At 38.8% G+C, this 19,493-nt stretch overlaps 1 protein-coding gene across 2 annotated transcripts in view; it reads right to left on the reverse strand.

The window, feature by feature from the left end:
- The window catches only part of USP3 (ubiquitin specific peptidase 3), a 42,876-nt gene that overhangs the window by 5,504 nt on the left and 17,879 nt on the right, over positions 1–19,493 (reverse strand). For both annotated transcript variants that reach the window (XM_063345798.1, XM_063345799.1), the window contains exons 3-9: positions 17,392–17,523; positions 10,842–10,925; positions 9,019–9,100; positions 6,433–6,515; positions 5,435–5,548; positions 4,553–4,666; positions 1,435–1,581 (exon numbers count right to left, since the gene is read on the reverse strand). In XM_063345798.1, coding sequence (XP_063201868.1) covers positions 1,435–1,581; positions 4,553–4,666; positions 5,435–5,548; positions 6,433–6,515; positions 9,019–9,100; positions 10,842–10,925; positions 17,392–17,523 — 756 coding nt within the window. The remainder of the gene's footprint in view (positions 1–1,434; positions 1,582–4,552; positions 4,667–5,434; positions 5,549–6,432; positions 6,516–9,018; positions 9,101–10,841; positions 10,926–17,391; positions 17,524–19,493) is intronic.

The raw sequence follows: 19,493 nt of genomic DNA on the forward strand, positions 1-19,493 counted from the left end.
CATATTCTCTGCGCTTTCATTACTCTCAATCTTTTCAGCAGATTACATAATGGACTTACATAGTCACAATTAAAAAAAATCAAAACAAAACATTTTAAAGTTATATTATTATACAACTTCTAAACTTGCTAGTTTGCTTGCAAATCTGACACCACAGCCTGCAGAAACCTGTGTTCCTTATCTGCACTCCACCTACAGCTTTAAAGTTAATTTGAACACTTCTTGTTGAGCAGAAGGAAATGGCTACCCAAATAAACCAGCGCTCAAGAAGAGAGCGTTCGCAGCATATTTATTACTTTACTGTAGGCACTTAAGTGTACGTGACCTTAATTTGCCCTTGACAGAAGGCAGCTTACTCCACCTCACCATGCATTTCAACAGCCATTCTCAAGACAAGTTTACAGTAGATATGTGAACAAAGTTTAAATTCTCCTTGGGTTTTGACACTCGAAACACTGACAAACCAAAGCTGGTTTAGTTTTTAAATACACTTTAATTCTAAGAACATTTTAGGATATTTTTGTGCGATTTCTAAGCATCAGCAAAGCAATACAAATGTGGTAAAAAAGGCACAGTCCAAACTCTAGGCTTTCCCTTATGAAGTATCTATAAAATCCTGCCTCTCTCAGACCTGCTTACCCTGCCCTAGTCTGTATAGGAAGGGAAAACTCACTCAACTCTTACACAGGGAATCCAAGGACTAAGGGATCAAATGCGCAGGTTGAACTGACTTAACATTCCTTTCTGAAGCCAATTAAAGTGTTTTCTCTCTGTGACAGTTTCAATCTGCGAGAAAACACAGCTGGGACAGAGTTCAGAAACAACAGTATTTTGAGAAGTACAGAAAGAGGAGTGAAACACACGGATTACCTCTGTTTCAAGACAGACAGCAACATGAAAATCAAAATTACCAGGAAAAAAACCAAGAGCTTTAACTGTGTGAAGTGACACGCAAATACAGCCAGATCATCTGCAGGGTAGCTGACTTCAAAGTGTAACTGCACTGCTCGCTCCATGATCCAGGAGGTCTGCTGACAATTCAAACCTACAAATACCTGGCCATCTTTTTTTGCTCCTGTATCATTCAGGCCACCTGTCACCCTAAGACAATGAGACTGTCTGAACAAAGAATTCTATATGGGTATATGTATAAAAAGTTCGTTCTTTCTATTTCTGAAAGACTAATAAATTTTAAGTGTTTACAAATCAGGCTGTATGCTCCCTCACACCTATGAAAACTGCTGATCCTTTTCAAAAGCAGCACATCCTATAGTATGCTAATCCTTTATAACCTGCAGCATTGTAATCTGTGACATTATAGAGGCACTAAAGAGAATTTAAACAAGGAACCATGAATTTGAAGTTTCAGATCCACCACACACAGACCCATACAAAGACATTAAGGTTTTGAAGAAATTAAAAACCACTTCTTACATGCAACATTTGTTGCTTGCAGACAGACTAGAATTTTCTTGCAAAATTACTGAACGCGAAACACCATTGAAGCCACCCTGGAGTTCCAGGTGTAGATGGTCCAAAAGGTAACGCATGAACTCGTGGGCATCCTGTTGCTGGTACCCCCTTAAGAGAAAAGGAAACAACAGCGACACAATCACCAAATATACAGGTTGCTTCAGTGCCGACACACAGAGAGCACCAGGGTCACATGAAAGAACCTTTGTTTAATAACATGGAGCAGACTTCACTGAGACATTCATATTTTTTGCAAAAAAAAGCTTTCCAAGTAACCTTTGGAAACATACAGGTATAGCTAGACAAACTAAGCGATTTTGGTCCTTCACAGCTCGCTCGCACTCTGTGTATCTCTTTGAAGATGGAGAAACATTTAAGAATACACATTTTTAGACAGGAAGAGAACTTTTTGAAAACAGGGAGCAGCAAAGACATAACATTTGCTCACATATTTGGTTAACATTAACGCCACCACCCCCCCAAAAGCCAGGAATTTAATCTTTGGGTTTGTTTTCCACAAGCATCATTCAGCAACAATACAAAGTCTGAAATAATTAGCATGGAAGAGAGATTTTTTTTCTTCTTCTAGGGCGAACTCTATAGCCATGCTCAGAATTGCACACCTGCCCTGCATAACCCACACACCGCTTGCTGGGAGAGGGGAGTAATGGTGGGGTATCCAGAGCACCTCTTGAGCATTTGGATTTGGTGGGACAGCGCTCCAGTCTCAGCTGTGTCATGCCATCAGCAGCAATGCTGCTCAAAGAGACACCGTTATTAGTTCACCACTAACAAACATAATCAAAGGGAACAGAGAAGCTATCACAGTAAAATATGCCTTATTCTCCCAAAGTTGCGAAATAATTATACACTACTGTGAAACAAGGTAGTAAACCAGAACTCGGCTTCAAAGCTGCATGTTAACTGAGCACACCATAGGATAATTTTGAAATTGCTGAGATAACACAGGATTTGCTTCATTTACTGAATTCAGATGTCTTCGATTAAACAAACATATAGGTAATCATAATAAACAGCTGAAGATGAAATTTATGCAAAGTCTTTGCTTCAGACACCTTTTCAATATTAAATTCCTCACAGAAGAGCTCTGAAGTACATGGCACCCTTGCTCTGCAACAAATTTGATGAAATAACCTTTGGAATCATTCCACATTGTTGGTTGTGCTCCTGGTGCATGTGTTTATACTTGCATACAAATATGTTAATTATAGATGAAAGATTTTTTGGATTTGTTAAAAAGCATAAGTATAGATACAGATCTTTAAGAACATAATGATATGGACGACGCACTGTTTAAAATAAACTATGACCTAAAAGCCCGTCAGCAAAAAGCATAGTTTCTCTGATAGTCAGCTTGTGTGATAAAGCTGATCTCCATCTACTTGAAGCAACTCAATTCAAGCCCACCTCTGACATTCCTTTTCCTACCAGCAACGAGAAAGGATACAACCAGGAACAGTTACGAGGAGAATAGAAGCATACTATTTATACACCAGTAAATCAGCAAAATACACATCCTGCAACTCAGCCATGGAATGCATCAGTGGCAGTTTTTTCTATAAGCTTCTGTAAGAAGAACAGCACTTGCAGTCCTTGGAAGCAGGCACAACGTGCCTTTAACAATGAAATCTCTTTGGGCTAAAACAATTAAACCAGGTTTCCAACCAGGTTTCCTCCCTCTGCCCCACCACCTCAGGCTTCCTAAGCACAAGCCGAAGTGGCTGGTTTGCTGTTGGCTTTCCTTCATGTGTACGTCCATCCACCTTCTCCCAGTCTCACAAGAAGCACACAAGGTAAAACTAGAATTGCAGCATCGTCAGCTTTTACAAGGCACAATTAACCACTGAACAAATTCAAATTTTCTCCCTGGATCATGTGGGAGTGGGGATCTACTGAGCAGATGACGCTATTCTCCATTTGATTTCATGAGTTCTCTTATCAATGTATCATAGACATGTTCCCCACTAACTGGGAATAAAAAGGGGAGGGGGAGAACCCCAACAAACAGCACCTTTTCTTTTAAAAGCTGTGATAGAACCCACAGTGCTGAAAATTTGCTTGAGGAACTTTAATGAACTGGTTTCTCAGTCTAACAAGAATTATAGCAAAGACTGTAATAGGGGAACTGGTCAAGAACATTATGGATGATGTTCACTTGCCTATAACATTTTGGTCACTGCTTGCAACTACTGGTATTAAACTTCCTTGATTCTCATAAGCCAAATGAAACATATTTGGCAATGTGAAGGACAGAATAAATAGATTTGTGTTATTCGGGTTACTTGTTAAGCAGATATGTTCACAGCATCTTTTCAGCACTGCTGGAGATGTAACAGATAACCGAACATCTTTACTACCTGAGAACACGGAGCAACTTACCTTCATCACAATATATCCTAACAGGTTTCAGTGCTCCTTTGAAAGAGGTTCAGGGGCCAGGACAGGGAGACCTTGGAGAGGAACGATACTTTGATTTACTTGGGTAACCTTCTTTTTCCCTTTCTTTTTCTTGTCTTTTTTGTCAGTATGGGCACAGAATGCCTATTATGCACAAGACTTTTTTCTTATAGCCCTTACTTCATGTTCAGCTGGTGACTACAGTGTTTTGAGAGAATCAAGGAAGTTTCAGCCAGTATGTTTGCATTTAGGCCTGTAGGTGCTGTACCTTTTTTATCTGACTACATCACTTTCTTATCGCAGCCAAGCTTGGGTTCTGTCAACACCATGCACTTGGCACTTACCTACCAGTCATTATCTTGATTGTTCTGCCCTTCGGAGCACTGGCTCAAAGGTGCAACTACTACTATTTTAGTATTTGAGATGTTCGTCGTCTCTGACACTACTACAGGTAGCATGTGGTAGAAAGGTGGCGGGAAAATAAAAAAAGCACTACCAATGAACACAAAACTGTCAAAGTGAAGATCCTTTTCAAAGCATATTTGTGGGCATATAGGAAAGCTGCATAGAGTGCATCCCATGGATTCAGCAAATTTTAGAGTAGGGCACCAGCAATACAAGGTTGCAATCAAGAATATTGTTCTTATTCTACAAAACTTACCTGAAGTTTGGCATGATTTTCCAAACAACGTAAAATAAAGACTCTGGACTAAATGCAGTTTGGCTTCCCTGCCATAAAGCACAGAGCGTCTTTCTGAATTCTTCCACCAATGAACTGGAAAGAAAGTAAAAGCTGGTGATTAATATGGATTTGTGTTATAAAAGTTATAGGTTTACTAGCTCAATGGTACAAATATCAGACATTACTTTGGTTAAGATTATAACAACTGGGTAAATATCCTTTGCAGTACTTCAAAGATTTTATGTCCAAAATCCTACCCATAACTGTGAAGAGAGATGCAGGTTTGGAAAGTTACATTTCAGATGTTGAGGACTCACCTGGAAATCTATCCACCTTTTGCCATTTTACTGTAGGCTCTGCTAACATCATCCCTTTAATACTTGCTCAAACAAGCTACAGATTGTGAATCATTTACACTGGGATTTTTCTGGTTGGGATTTTCATGGTTTTTATGATTTTGGGTTTGGTTTTTATTTATTTATTTTTATTTTGGCTTTTTGTGTACTATGTTCCCTTGCAGACACATCCCCATGACCGTATTAAAGCTGTAATTAAGTAGCGTAATGTCTGGAGTACATATAACTATAACTAGCACTTCTTAACCTTACTTTAAATGCAGTTACACTCCAGTGCTTTCTGATGTATCTGACTGCTTCCCTCTGCAGCACCAGACCTATATAAGCAAACTGAAAGCGATACAAGGTGGGTTTTTTCATATAGTCATCTATTTTTCTATGAATCTGTCCCCCCATGAATCATTTTTCTATGATTCTGCAACACTGAAAGCATATAGCAGCTCTACTACCCAAGCATTTGCTGTTTTCCATAAAGTTCAGTGCTATCAAGGAACATGGAGCTTACACGTTGTTATCCCCCTGGCTCCTGGTATGGTAAGTTCGCCTGCCTGCCGTCTTCCCATTCCTCAGCTCCACAGCAGGCAACTCTTTGAAGTAACAGCAAAACTGTTGAATGTTACTACAGAAAAAGGAAAAATTAATGAAATCCTTAAGGGGCAGAGAACAGATTCTGGAGCCTGTTCTTTGAAATGCACTGTTCTTCATGCAGTGATAGAGGATGGCGATCATGAACAGTTCAAATACAAGAAAGACTGTAGCAAATACTCATCTTCTGTAAATGACTAGGCAGTTCTGTAAATATCATCATCATCCCAACTACCTCAAATAATTACACTTTGTCTCTGTTTGACTAAGAGATACTATGACAGATGGAGGTATCGGAAGGCATTTCCTAACAAACCAGACTGCATCTGCTAGGAGGTTAACTCCGTGTCTACCACTACCTATCAATTCTAACCTCTGCTAACACAGTCCCAGTAATGGAATGTAAGAATCATGTGCCTCAACTCCTGCCAGTGAACCCTGAATAATGGAAAAGAAAATGGAGACCGATTAGTCCTGCTATAGCCTGACTCAGTAGTCTCCCAGTGAAGCAGGCAAATTCAGAAATGCAAAAGGACAATTACAGAGCAGCAGTGGTCTTGGCAGCAACTAAATGAGGTCTAACATCTCAGCACTGCAGAAAACTGTTCTCCTACCCGCTGCCATGAGACCACATCCCTCAAAGCGCTGTCTCTGCTTTTAGAGCTACCATAAGCATCAATATGTTTCAACAGCCTCAGCAATGAAAGGACAGTCTTCTTTTCCGCTGAGGATATGGCAGGCTTCCTCTGCAACACTGCATCACAGGAAGACCCTCACACTGCAAAACACAACTTTATGGTACCTGCACACACCCATTCCTGCAAATCCAAGTACACTTTTGTACACTGGTAATTCCCTTGCCTAATGCTACAGCACACAACCACTCCCACAGAGGTGTGGGGAAAGCTTCAGAGGTACCTGAGTGACTGAAGGATTGCGTTCATGAAACATGTATTCCCCAGGTTCCGAAGGCCTGTGGCACAAAGGGCAGTGGTGCTTCCCTGGAAATGAGAACAGTTAAGTTAAAGAAAGACGTAGCATTGCTCCACCACTTTCTCCCCACAGAGCTGTAACCTTTATATCAGCATATATTTAAACAGTAACTGTTTGAAAAGTGCAGTTTCAAAGCCAAAGTGATCACCTCACCAGCTCAAAATGCCCTGAAGCTCCATCTTGACATGTAACCTGTTTCCTGCCAACAGAAAACTATGCTACGTTTTTCCTGTGCAAATAAATCTAGAATAGGACAACACATAGTTAAGCATGGGCTTTTACTGCAAAGTATTTGTGTGTGTGTATATGTTAAATATTCACACTCCAACAAGGTTCAGTGAGAACTGGACAGCAATTTCCTTGAAGTGCCTTTAAAAATGAAAATAACAATCCTTATCCATTCAGTCTCATGTCTGATATGCACAGTGTAGCAGCCTGCAGGTTGTTTTTACGTCACCAGCGCCAGCCTGCTGTCTTGGTGGGGTTTTGTGGTAGCCAGGAGGGGTTTTGAAAGACAGGCAACAGCACTTATTTAAGTTAGACTGTGGAAAGAAAAAGCAATGTGTTGAATGAAGAGAAGCAAAACCTACACCATTTACAGTCTAGGAGTTTCAACAGGTTAGAGCAATGTTTCCCAGAGATGAGCTCGCTTTTTGCCACATAATCTTCATGGTAGGCTGGGAGGAGAAGGAAGAAAAATGTGGACAGTGTTGCATTTATGATTTCTAGAATCTGCAACACTTGGACACACTGCATTGTCTACAAAATATCACATTGAAAGTTCATCAAATTTTTAGGCATTCTTCATTGTTCTAACAGAATTTAAAAGCTAGACTGTCTTTTAGTAGTAGTATCTCAAAATGAACATATTACTTGACACCAAAGACTGCATGCAAATCCAGGCTACCAAATATGTATTCAAAGTGTTCCAGTAAAACTTTTTGTCCTCCCCAAAATCTACCACAAATACCAGCTCTGGTGAAGAACTAATGACAGCAGGATATTTGTGTATATGTTGTTAAAAAAGAAAAGATAAAATATTATTTACATAAGCAATTTACCAATTCAGTAAGAGTTGTTTCAACAGAGATTCTTTTCTCACTATTGCCCAGGGCAAGACAGCAGGGTATCAATGCAAACAGCAGCGCCCTGTCTTTTCTAGATTAGGATCCAATGTGCCAACAATAAAAAGATCATCTGTTGCCACGGGCAATATTCAAGTATTAATAAATTAATAAAACTGAAAAAACAGCACAGATTAAGAAGAATAAAAGCAGCATTAAGTTAATTCTTTCTAATTCTGTCTTCTCCATACCTAAATGTTGCCTAGAATTTTCCTTCTGGCTTTGAGTTTTCCAGACAACGATGCTGTGTGTTCCCATAGCAAAAAAAAAAAAAACAACAACACACCACTATTTCTCTCAGGCTTCCTCAATCACCCCAAGATTGCGACAGTACAGGAAGCACATACACCACATTCAGAGGATCCTAAATTGACTGCAGGTAGTTCATTTTTAAAGTAACTAAACCCCTACAGGCTTTGCAAAACAACAACACACTGCTTTGCTCCCACTCCACCCTCTTATTTCCCTTCATACTCCCCTCGAGAACAACTTCTCTTTGTAATCAGGTAATTGTTCCTCATAGCTGAAGACAGCTGTTACTTCAGCTCCCTTTGATTACATTGCTATCCTGCAGTCCCAGGGGCCAAGGAGGAATAGCTCTGCTCTGCCACTCCTTCCGGCCAAGGGTGAAAATTAAGCAGTTGCATACAACTGGATCAGCATCTCCCTTCTCCCTCCCTAAAATCTGGGAGAAATGATGAAGATTAGAAACTCCCTCAACCCAAACTGTGGAAAACGGAGACATTAGCTTTGGGTCATTCTTTGACTGGAAGAAACTATGAAGCCCTTCAGCTATCTAGCAAGGGCTGGATCGTCCTCTCCTGGGTGCTATTCTGCAGTTGTGAAGTTAAAATAGCAGGAAGATGACCGATGAGTGAGAAAAGCTTTCAGAATAGTCCACAGTTTCTTCTGAAAGCAAGTTTTACTAAGGTCTTTTAAAAACTTGTTAATTTTTTTTACTTTTTGCTAAGAATTACTCTCTTATTACCCTAGAAAAAGACAGCGCACCTGAGAGACAAAACCCCCATGTCTGCTTGGAATAGAAAAGTCTTACATCTAGCCTTGTTTTTATCCCAATAGGTACTAGCTCCCTCCGAAGTCACTGACCCCACCAAGCTCAAACTGCCCTGAAGCTCCATCTTGATATGAAACCCTTCTTAAGCACAGGGAAGCTCAAAGTCTAGGTCAACAGAAATGCAGCAAAATATCAAACATTGTTTTGTGAGAAAGGCTCTTCTAGGTGTGTGGTCACCAGATGAGAAAGACAAAGTGCACCAAGCAGAATTTGGGTAACCAATTCTAAGTACTGCAAGAGTAGGCCAACTATGAGCCTCAACAGGTTGAAAAAACACCCTTAAACTCACCATGCCGGATCTGTCATACTTACATTTACTTTTAATAACTTGCTGTTCAGAGATGAGTTTTCCAATAGTTTTCTTTTCCTATGTCTGTCTGATGTAAAGGCTGAACTGTTGGAAAGTAATTAAAAGGGGCTGCTTACTATACATCCAAAATATTGTGTGAAATGGACAACAGATAATCATCCTAATGTTTAACACGGTGATTACATCTGCCATCAGTTGCCATTAAGACAGCAAAGAGCTTCCTGATTGCAACACATGCTTTTCGTAGTCTTAAAATAGGCTGCATCTCCCTCAGAGTACAGACGCACATCCTATTTTCAACGCTGATGTCCAAGTTAATTGCATTCAGTTATGCATACTACAGTACGCACCCTGAAAAGTGGACTTATTAGTATGCTACTTTTCATCTAAAAATATTGATCTTTTTCATTAATCAAAGGAATATTTAATACAGAATTTTCCGTAAAATACTTCTATCAGAAAAATTATTTAAGCCTTTAGAAAGAAAACTTCAAAAAAATCAGAACAAAGTAAAGTTATCAAAAATCAAAAATATCTCCAGTGCTAGCACTTATGTATTATAGCTGACTTCTTCCTTAAATAAAAATACACGAGGTTATAACATTTGTGTAATACTAATAAAGTTACAAGAACAATTAGTTATTCTTTTCCACACCACTGGAAATTACTGGCCCCTCAATTCTACCAGTTTATGACTACTCTCTAATCAAATAGCAAAATCATAACTTGTTCCAGATTTTAGGTTTGGGTGTTGGTTTTTTTCATTCTTTTAATTAAAAAGCCCTCCAAACATTCAAAAATTGTCATTACAGACAATGGAAACCTCCACGTATCATTTACCTCCCAAAGAGCTAGAACTTCTGGACACTGTGAAATACTAACGTGCACTTACTGTGCTTAAACATCTTTACATCCCATTACATACCTGAGAAGCCCATCAAAAAGAGAATTGAAAATAATGAAAATGTTAATATTACCAACAGAGTAAGTGACACACTTAACTTGGGGAGGATCCAGAGACTTCCCAAAATTGTAGCAGTTTCTCAGCGGGAGTTCTACTTGAACTCTGGGGCATTCGAATGCATTTGTAAGCACTGTGTGCACAGGTACTTAGTATTATATAAGATTTCTAAGCAAACTGTGAAAAGACTACTTGCTATCTAGCACCGACCACTGCATCTGCATCACAACGATCACAACATCAACTTCTCAGTGGAAAAAACTTTTCAGTTTTGTTTTTGTTTGTTTGTTTTTTGTGTGTGTATGGTTGGACTAGATGATCTCAAAGGTCCTTTCCAAACATGAAGATTCTATGATCATATGAACAGTGCAGGTAAAGGCAGAGGAAAAATGTGTCTCTCCTGTACAATTCCAAGTTCATAAGCCTTCTTAATCTTTTTGTTGGGAAACTAAACTATGCAATTAATATGAAAACTGCTCCCACTTGCATTTTCCCTTCAATTTCTCTGCTCTAGAAACTTATTCTGGTTTTTACAAAACTATGATTCTGTTCTGGAAATTCTCTACTTTTCATATGGAAAAAAACAAGAATTACTGGCTAGGTAGCAAGAAGGTTAATTGATATCCAAATTCCCATATCACCATATACTGCTTCTATGAGATTCACCTTATAAAAAAGAAAACATCAGCCAAATCCATTCATTCTGCACCTCTGCTTCTCAGTGATGAAAAGGATAAACATATACAGTATCACATACACAGAAAGACCAAAATATAGATATTAAATACATATAAAACAGAAATACCACTTAAATGATGCAATATTACAAGTCCATCCAAAGCAGTCTGGATGTAAACTACTTACTTTTCCAAGTTCTGTAGGTGCTCTCTGACCTTCTGTACCAGGCCCAGTTTGGTATCATTCACGACAAAATCATCACAGCGATAACTGCAAGAAAAACATTTATCAGAATGTGCAAAGGATTTCAATGAAGTACTTCAAAACAGTCAGGCAAGCCTACATGTGGGAAGCACTAAAGTGACTCAGTGGAAGATTACGAAGGGAACAGGGGAGCACAACACCTACATGCAGAGCTTGGATCCCTCTGAAAAATACCCTACAGCAAGAGAACGTCCAGGCAGTATCTTATTACACGTTTTTCCTTCTAGACCAGTGAAATCTGACCTCTCATATAGTTTTTATATATACAGAAACTTTATATTATAAAACTTAAGGTAGGATTTTGAGCTTTTTCAGGGTAAGTGCCAAAAGTAATGAGCTGAAAAAGAGATGGCATTACTTCTGCTGCTCTGCTGTATTTTAAATCCCTTGCATTTCTTGCCCTCACAAAAAGGGGGAACAGAGGTCCCAGAGTGATGCAGACCCTCTTATCCATGCTCTTTCTTCCATTTGTGAAGGACAGACAACGCCTGTAAATAGGGGTGGGGCAGCAGAAAGGGGAGGGGAAGGAAGGACAAAAATTCCTTAAAACCAAGAAACAGAAATGCTGCAGTCAGTAAGGAAGGCCAGCCCTGCAGAACGCACACCTGCAGGTCAGTAAACCAAGAATTCTGTGCAGCCTCCTCGAGTCTCTCTCAAAGGAGGCAGTCAGTGGAGCGGCAGCCTTACTGCTGTGCACAGGAGCTGCAGGTGACACGTCACAATACTCTTGCAGGGTTAGCCAGGAGCTAGCTCAAGAACTAGATGACCCATATTCTGGCATGAGAAACAGGAAGGTAAGACTTAACACCACTCGCACCAGCTATTTTGAGAAAAAGGGAGCAGAGACTTGTCACAACTTCCCTTCCCCCACATCCCACAAAGGTAACTCAGCTCTGAGAGCGTTTGTCAGACCTGTGCTTACTGTGAAGCGTCACGTTGCGGCTTCAAATTCTGGCAGGCAACTGAACACTTCCTGTGAAGAAAACTAACTTACTTTGCATATGTTTAATATCAGAACTGCAACTATTTCTCTCCTTTCCATTTGACACAGGACTAACTCAATAGCGAAATATGTCCTCATCTCAGGTCACTCCTCTGCTGGAGCAGATCCGTGCTTCCTAAATTAATGAAGCTATTGTCTTCAGGCCCAACTGGAATTTACAACGTTCTTTGTTGCATAAACATACAATGTAATTTAGAGGCAACATTATTGCCCGTGTTACTTCAAACACTGAATTCTTGAAGAGACTACAGAATTGAGAAAGTAAAGCCCTTACTACCAAAAGGAGCCTGTAATACCAGTCTGTCCAGCATCTCTGTTGATTTTTGCCTGTGAGAAGATAAATTAATACAACTCTCAAGATTTCCAAACGCAGCAGATAAGGATACTTACACAAGATCTAGAAATTATTAAGGTAGCTATTGCCAAGCATTTTTTTTTTAAAAGATTGCCACAGACCTAGTTAGTTTGGGAGGGGGAAGAAATCTGTAAATGTGCTTATTTTTCAGCCACATTTTAATTAGTCCTATTCAGCTTTATCAGGCACCTACAATTACCTAATGAAATGTTCCTGCATTTGCCACTCTCGCAGAACACCACACCTCAAGGACAACCATCAGAGCAAACCGCCCAGGCCAGCTTTGGTGAGAGGTAAATATGGTGCAGGTTGATACAGCACTTAATACCAAGTGTGCCCACAGCCCCAGGTCAGCCAGCATGATTACATTGCTACACTGGTTGTGTAGCTACTTGTGTTTACAAACAGGGAATGAAAGCAGATGCAAGCTCACCAAAGGCCTCTAAGCCAAACTTATTGCAGAGAGACAATTTAATGCTTACTCCCCTGCCCTAAAGATTGTGTTAACCTTATTTTCAGTCTGATCTCACATACCAGTTACATCTTCACATAAAATTGCAAGTTAGCGCTTTCTCCAAGATAAGCGAGGAATACATCATTAAATGTCAGGGTTCTTGCAACAGCAGAAAAGTAATTTTATGATTCACTTAAAATCAAGACAAGCTTCTTGTATTTCTTTTTTTAATGGGCAGGTTTTTTTAAACCACCTCCCTTGCAACACTGAGGACTCACCACTAGTACCAATCTATTTGGAATAAATGAAGTAAACAGCATAGGAAGTGGTTTATGCTTTAATAGTTTAAAATTTGCTAAGCCCACACACCTTAAAGGTAAACTGCCATGAGATCCCTTCCTGTAAGTGAAGCTGACATTCAAAACAGATGTTTAATTTGTGATCTTTAGGATTATCAAAAGTTAACAATATACCTTTTTGCATACAGCAGTTCTACAATATGCTTTTAACAGCAATTGTACAGAACAAATTCAATACTTCGGGGAGGGTCCCTTATATGGATTAGCACAATATTTTCCTCTCTACACACTTTCTATTTTTAGCACCTCTGCTACTGCCAAGGCCTGGTCTTTTCTGGCCTCCTTTGCTGCTAAAATGGCAGCAAGCCAGTGAACGTATGCATGCCCTGGGGAATGCTTATGCTTAGCACTGGCCGTTTCACTAGGTTACAGAACTTCATGCTATGAAGCCCTGATTGGATTTGAAGAATTACAGGAGAAGAAAAATTAAGAAAATCCAAGTTTCCTTAGTTGTGCTAACACCTTGTAGGAGTAAACTAAGAACTCAAGTTTTACTGTCTTGATAAAAGGCTTTTTCACCTTCTTTAATTTCCACTGACTGCAGAATGCAAAATAATGGTCCTGAGCAATCTAATTTTCAGATGCTCATGCGCTAGCACAGGAAGTCCGTTTTTTAAATAAAACTACCATCACAAAAAGAAAGACTAAAACAGAATTTTTTAAAGCCCTTGGTGCTTAGTTATTGTTACATCGGCCCTGGGGAAAGGCAGGAACACATTAGCACGACCATGTCCCTTTAAGAGATAACAAGGAGGCTAATGGGTCAGAAATCTGACCTGCAAATTGTGTCTGGGATTAAATGAACACAGGAAACGTATTATGCAAATACATAAACAGGGCAGCCTTTCTTCTTCTGTGCTAACCAACTCTCTGTGCACTAGCACAGAGAAAACAAGTTTACAAGAGTCCTCTTTCAGGAAACCTATTCCTGAAAACAGCTTCTTACACATATCATTTACTTCTAGTGCACAGAGAAACAACCACTAACACAGCAGGAAAAAGCATCGTATATGGCTCAAAGAACAAAAAAGATCTGTACTTCTTTTAAACTCTTTGTGCTTAGTATTGTAGAACTAACTGAAAGGCTGATTACCTCCAAAAAGTGGAATTTGGGAAATCTGTTTTTCTCAGTGCTTAGGATCTCAAACGTAATTCACTCTGAAGATTTAGTATTACATCTACTGTCTCAAAAGTGACCAAAGAATCAAGAAGAGAGTAACTCTCTCATAATAAATAAAAGATTAACATTCTCTCAAATTTTCCCCTATGAAGACTAAACCAGCAAATAGGACATAGAAGAAAGATCAAAACCCTCTGGAAAACAAATCCCTACTTGCCCAGTACTTAATGATACCCCAAGCACGCCTGTATTTTAACATTTTAAATTCAAAAAATTCATAAATACAACAAAAAACTCATCTCAGATTAAAAAAAACAAAAATTAACCACCAACCCTCCAGAACGGAAACATTTTCCATTTAAAGCTATGTTGAAAGCTTGTGATCATGTAAAAGAAAACATACGCACCTAGACTTCCATGCTGAAATGCAGTTACAGGAGACTGTTTGCTCTAGTTTTGGTTTACAGCAAGATTGCATGTGAACTACAAACAAAATTCAATAAGCCATGGTAGCTTCAACACAACAGTCACACAGAATTTCTTCCCTTTGGATTGACAAGAAAAGCTAAGGCAAACCCTGGACTGTGCTCCTGTGACTGCATGGATGTTAATGACATGGCCAAACACAGTAAATTGGGATAGGATAAAAATGGAACAGGAGTATTCAACACTCCTGCAGTAAACAAAATTGCAAACAAAAGCATGAAAGCCAGCACTGCATCAAAATGTATCCATTATTTTTACAGTAGAAGTAAAATTCTGTTAAGTCTTAGGATGGTATTTTTGTGACTTTCAAATCAGTGAGGTTGCCCACATTGAAATAAATATTAATCTTTAAATATAATATTAATCTTTAAATAAAAGTTCACTTAAAAGAAACATCACTGCATAAACGTAGCACTGTCTATTGGACTCACGTCTACACTGAAGAAGCTAATAAATAACAGTTCAAAATTCAATCTCCAGAGTAGCTAGTTATGACTTAAATTCACTCCAACTATTTGCTTTAACTGGCAGCACTATTTGATAGCAGCCCCTACAGTACTGTCTGAAATAAAGTGTCAGAACTTACTCTGAATGCTTTCTGCTTCATCTTTACACATCTAAGCCCATTTCCACTGCAAAAACTGGGTGCACTAACAAATCCAGGTATCTTTTTCTGATTATCAGGTGGTAAAAACACAAAATATCCTAAATGGAAGCAAATATACACTGCTTTTGAAACTTGTTCAGCTTCACATTAGCACAGGAGTTATAATTTGCTGCTGAATTATACACAACAGGAACTCCCCAAGGCAAAGCTCTCTACAATTAGTTCCAGTTCATCCATAGATGACTCAGCCTTCTACTTCGATTACAGCACAAAAGACATCACATGCTAAACTGCTTCTCATCTGTCCTACCACAAATATGCTGTGAAACACCAGTGAGCTTCCTAAGTACGTGCCTACCCGCTCCACACAAGCATATTTTGTTTCAGTTACAGATCCCATAGTCCTCATAGACACAGTCAGTGTCCTCATAGACACAGCCATGTTGCCATTTTGCAGTGCCCATACTGGGTTTGGGATAAGGTCAGCAGAGTGCTCTGACTTGCTCTTGTAACTCATCAAGCCTCAGCAAGTTGGGCATACTATTTGTCATAGTAAATGTAGATATAATCAAGACTTCAAATACCCCGCTAAAATTCCTCCGCACATTACCACCTTCAGAGTGACTAGAAGACAAGTCATACTTCCAACAAAACAAAAAGCCACAACGTAGACCTCAGCTGTTAACAGCATTAATCAGGCAAGTGGAATTAGCTTCCCACAGCTGTTCCAATGCTGGTAACTTGAGCACTTAGAAAAAATTTATGTTTTCTAATGTTTTCACATAGAAGCAGATACAAATGCTGTCACTTGGATATAATGCAAATAGGAGCAAAATCCCTATACATGACAAAGCTACTCAAACCTTTCTTTTATGCATAACATTCATACAGTTTTTGTCATTGCTGCACGCATCATCTGAATAATTTTTGAGTTGCTCCAAACAAAAATCTCTCCAGGTGAGACCACCTAACAGTTACTTTACTTGCAGGGGATAAAAATATTTGTTACAGAAGTATTCCTCATAAAACTGGATACCCAAACTTCAGCAAAGAGATTGTTCCCTGAAGAAGCACACAAAAGATACCCAATTATTTGAACAAAATACCCATCAGTGGAGCTACGTACTCAGTAATTTTACAAGACCATAACACAGATTTTCCTGAGAAATCCTGTTCAAATCCTGCACTGCCACACCACCCAAGTAATGACATATGTAGAAAACTATGAAGCTAACAGGAAATGGGGAAGCAGATGGCAACAGTTTTACTTAGGGGTGAAGAGGATAAAAGATGCTGAACTCACAAAAGCATTGCTTTCAGTAGCCTTCCAGTCTATGCTCTCTAAGGAACAAGGAAGACAGGGAACCTGACATTACCAGCATAACTATTAAATCTCCCTAACCAGTTCTTGTACCTTACGCTAAGACACTGACAGAATAAATCAGTGCAGGCCATTTTTCTGTTAGAAGAATCACTTCTGTGATTCTGCTACTTAATCTTGCCAGAGGGTTGATGCTGCTTCCCAACCGGATCCACCACTTTCCCAAACTCCTACAGGTTGCACCAAATCTCGAAAAGAAAGAACCCTTTCTTTTGGAGTGAAGAAATAATTTAATATTGGGAAAAAAAACACAAACAAAACACAAACATACACATCTCAAGTTCGTATCTCTTGGGCAGGAACTATAGTGTATTACTTTACTTTCTGACACTCTGACAAATAAATGATATGAAAGACTCACCAATTTTATGGAAGGAGTAACTACAACCAAAAAGCAGCTTTTACAATTAAAAGGTTAAGGTCTCAACATACCCCAAAGCAAAAAGCAACTCCAAACCACAAAAAAAGCATTTATTTGAAAAAAGTTTCTGCTAAGTCATTTGAAATGCAGGAGTTCAGCCACAACCAGTGCTACAATACACAAGCAAAACCAAAAGGTTATTTCATAACTGGTTTTGAACAGCCAGGTCTGGAAATCAAGAGATGAAGTGCTCAAAAATGTGTGTAATATAAAGCTTCACAAGAGTTGAAAGTTTTCACCTTCTAATATGTAAAAAGTTGCCAAATTTCAGTGTTTAAACCCTTACCAGTATGTACTGTAACTACTGCAATCCATACACACAGTATGCTGAACTTTCTCTTGTTTTTCTGTTTTCTTATGATTGGTCAGAGGAATCTGTGCATCTTCATAATGCTTTTTTGCATGGCCATTCACGTATCTAAAAAAATGGAAAACAAAAAAAAAAGTCTTATATTTTTAAACAGCTACTTAACCAACATTCACTGAAAAGAAGAAAAAAGCAGCCTAATGAGCATCCAATATTTATAAAGGCATTAAAATAGGCAATTCACCTGTGTGAAAACATTGGTTAATTTTTTATTTTTTTTTATTTTTTTTTTTTTTATACTTTTTATGCATTTACTCTCCCACGTTGTCCAAATTAATCTCTCCATCTCCTTCATAGCAACCACAAACTGACATCCTTGTACCAAACCCCAGGATCTGGGCCCGGAACAGACTGATGCACCTTCACAACTGAGAAAATCATTAGCTCCCTCTTCCCATACTTCTAATGTGGTTAGTTCTGCATATTGCTTTCCCATATACTTTTCTTACAGCTCTACGTTTTTCTCCACCCAGCACTAATCATGTTTGTGATTACTTTAACAGTGTGCTGACCTCCATATGAAAGCACATCCATTTTACGCTTTCCCATTCTGCAGCATGATTTAATATCAGAGCATACTGCATTTTATAAAGTTCATGAATATAAAAGGCTCTAGATCTTGGGGTCACATAACTGAAAAAGAAATCTAAAATCCTACAGCTCTTTTGCTGATACAATGAGCATTTTCATGCTAAAGTTTATTATCTAGAAAAATAAGCATCTTTAATTAAAATAAGTGCAAGAGCCCTAAGTATCATCTGAAAATCATTAGCACTTAGAAGTGCATGGCCAGACCCCAGGTGAATTCCCTCCTCCCCCACTTCTTGCTTTTTGAACTCAGTAATGCTAACCGATAGGAACTGGACATGCTCTACAGGAAGGTCTTGTATTCTACACTTGTTCTCACATCCAGGTGTAAACAATTCTGCTAACACAGCTGTGCTAATTAAGGCAATGAAGCCACGGAGTGACCAATATTGCTGTGCTGGCTGAATCCTGCAGCAATTATGTCATAACCAGAATGAGACAGTTATGCTTGCAGGAGTTTGTTTGCTGCCTAACAGGGCAAATGACATTTTATAAAGAGATATATACACATTTTATTTTTATATATATATATATATGTATGTATGATTATAAAGCTATGCTCCCACCAGAAATGCTCTGCTGCTCCATCATGGTCAGTAATGTTCCCAATGACTCTAACCTGGAGGATGTACTTCAAGTGAAGATGTGAAAAGTTCTACTTCTCTTCCTTAGATTTCAAGCATTATCTGAACAGAAGAATATGCTGTGTGCTTTCATGATCAAAAGTGCTGACAAGTCTGAATAAGAGACATTGTTAAAATTGTGGCACTTACTGCTACCCAGATCAAAAAAACAATACCTGGAGTTTTTTCAATCCATTTTAAAAGACAAAGACAAGAAGTTTAATGATGCTTTTCCAGAATGAAAGCACACCAGCACCGATGCTACCCTGCAGATGAAAACATTTTCTCATCTTGGATACTGTCTAAATATCAATACTAACTGTGTTCTCATTAATATGTGCATCTCAAACATCTATGTAGCAGCAAATTTGCTACAATTATTCTGACATATAAATAACAGCATTGACTGTATCATTCCCTCTACAAATTATTTTTATGTACTTCAACTACTACAGACAAAAAACAGGTGTGCTCTGACAGAATTCTGATGGTAGCTAGTCCTTACATGTTATGGCAATAACTGTTCCAAAACTACACTACAGTACATTTAAGGTATTTTCTGTCTAAGCTGGACAGTTGCTCTTTTCCTCAAAATAAGCTGTGCCAACTTTCGATTTGCGTTTCCAAGAATTCATATTCGTTTAGTCTTATTGCAATAGAAACACCTTTTACAGAATAGAACGTTACAATAATCAACCGAATTAGCAGTTCTCCAGGCACTTTTTGAGTTGAGCCATCATATTCTCTGTACACCTTCCTTTTGGGGAAAAAAAAAAAAAAAAAAGAAAGAAAAAAAGAAAAGATGTTGAG

The sequence above is a fragment of the Chroicocephalus ridibundus genome, chromosome 9, assembly GCF_963924245.1.
Source record: "Chroicocephalus ridibundus chromosome 9, bChrRid1.1, whole genome shotgun sequence".
Lineage (NCBI taxonomy): Eukaryota > Metazoa > Chordata > Aves > Charadriiformes > Laridae > Chroicocephalus > Chroicocephalus ridibundus.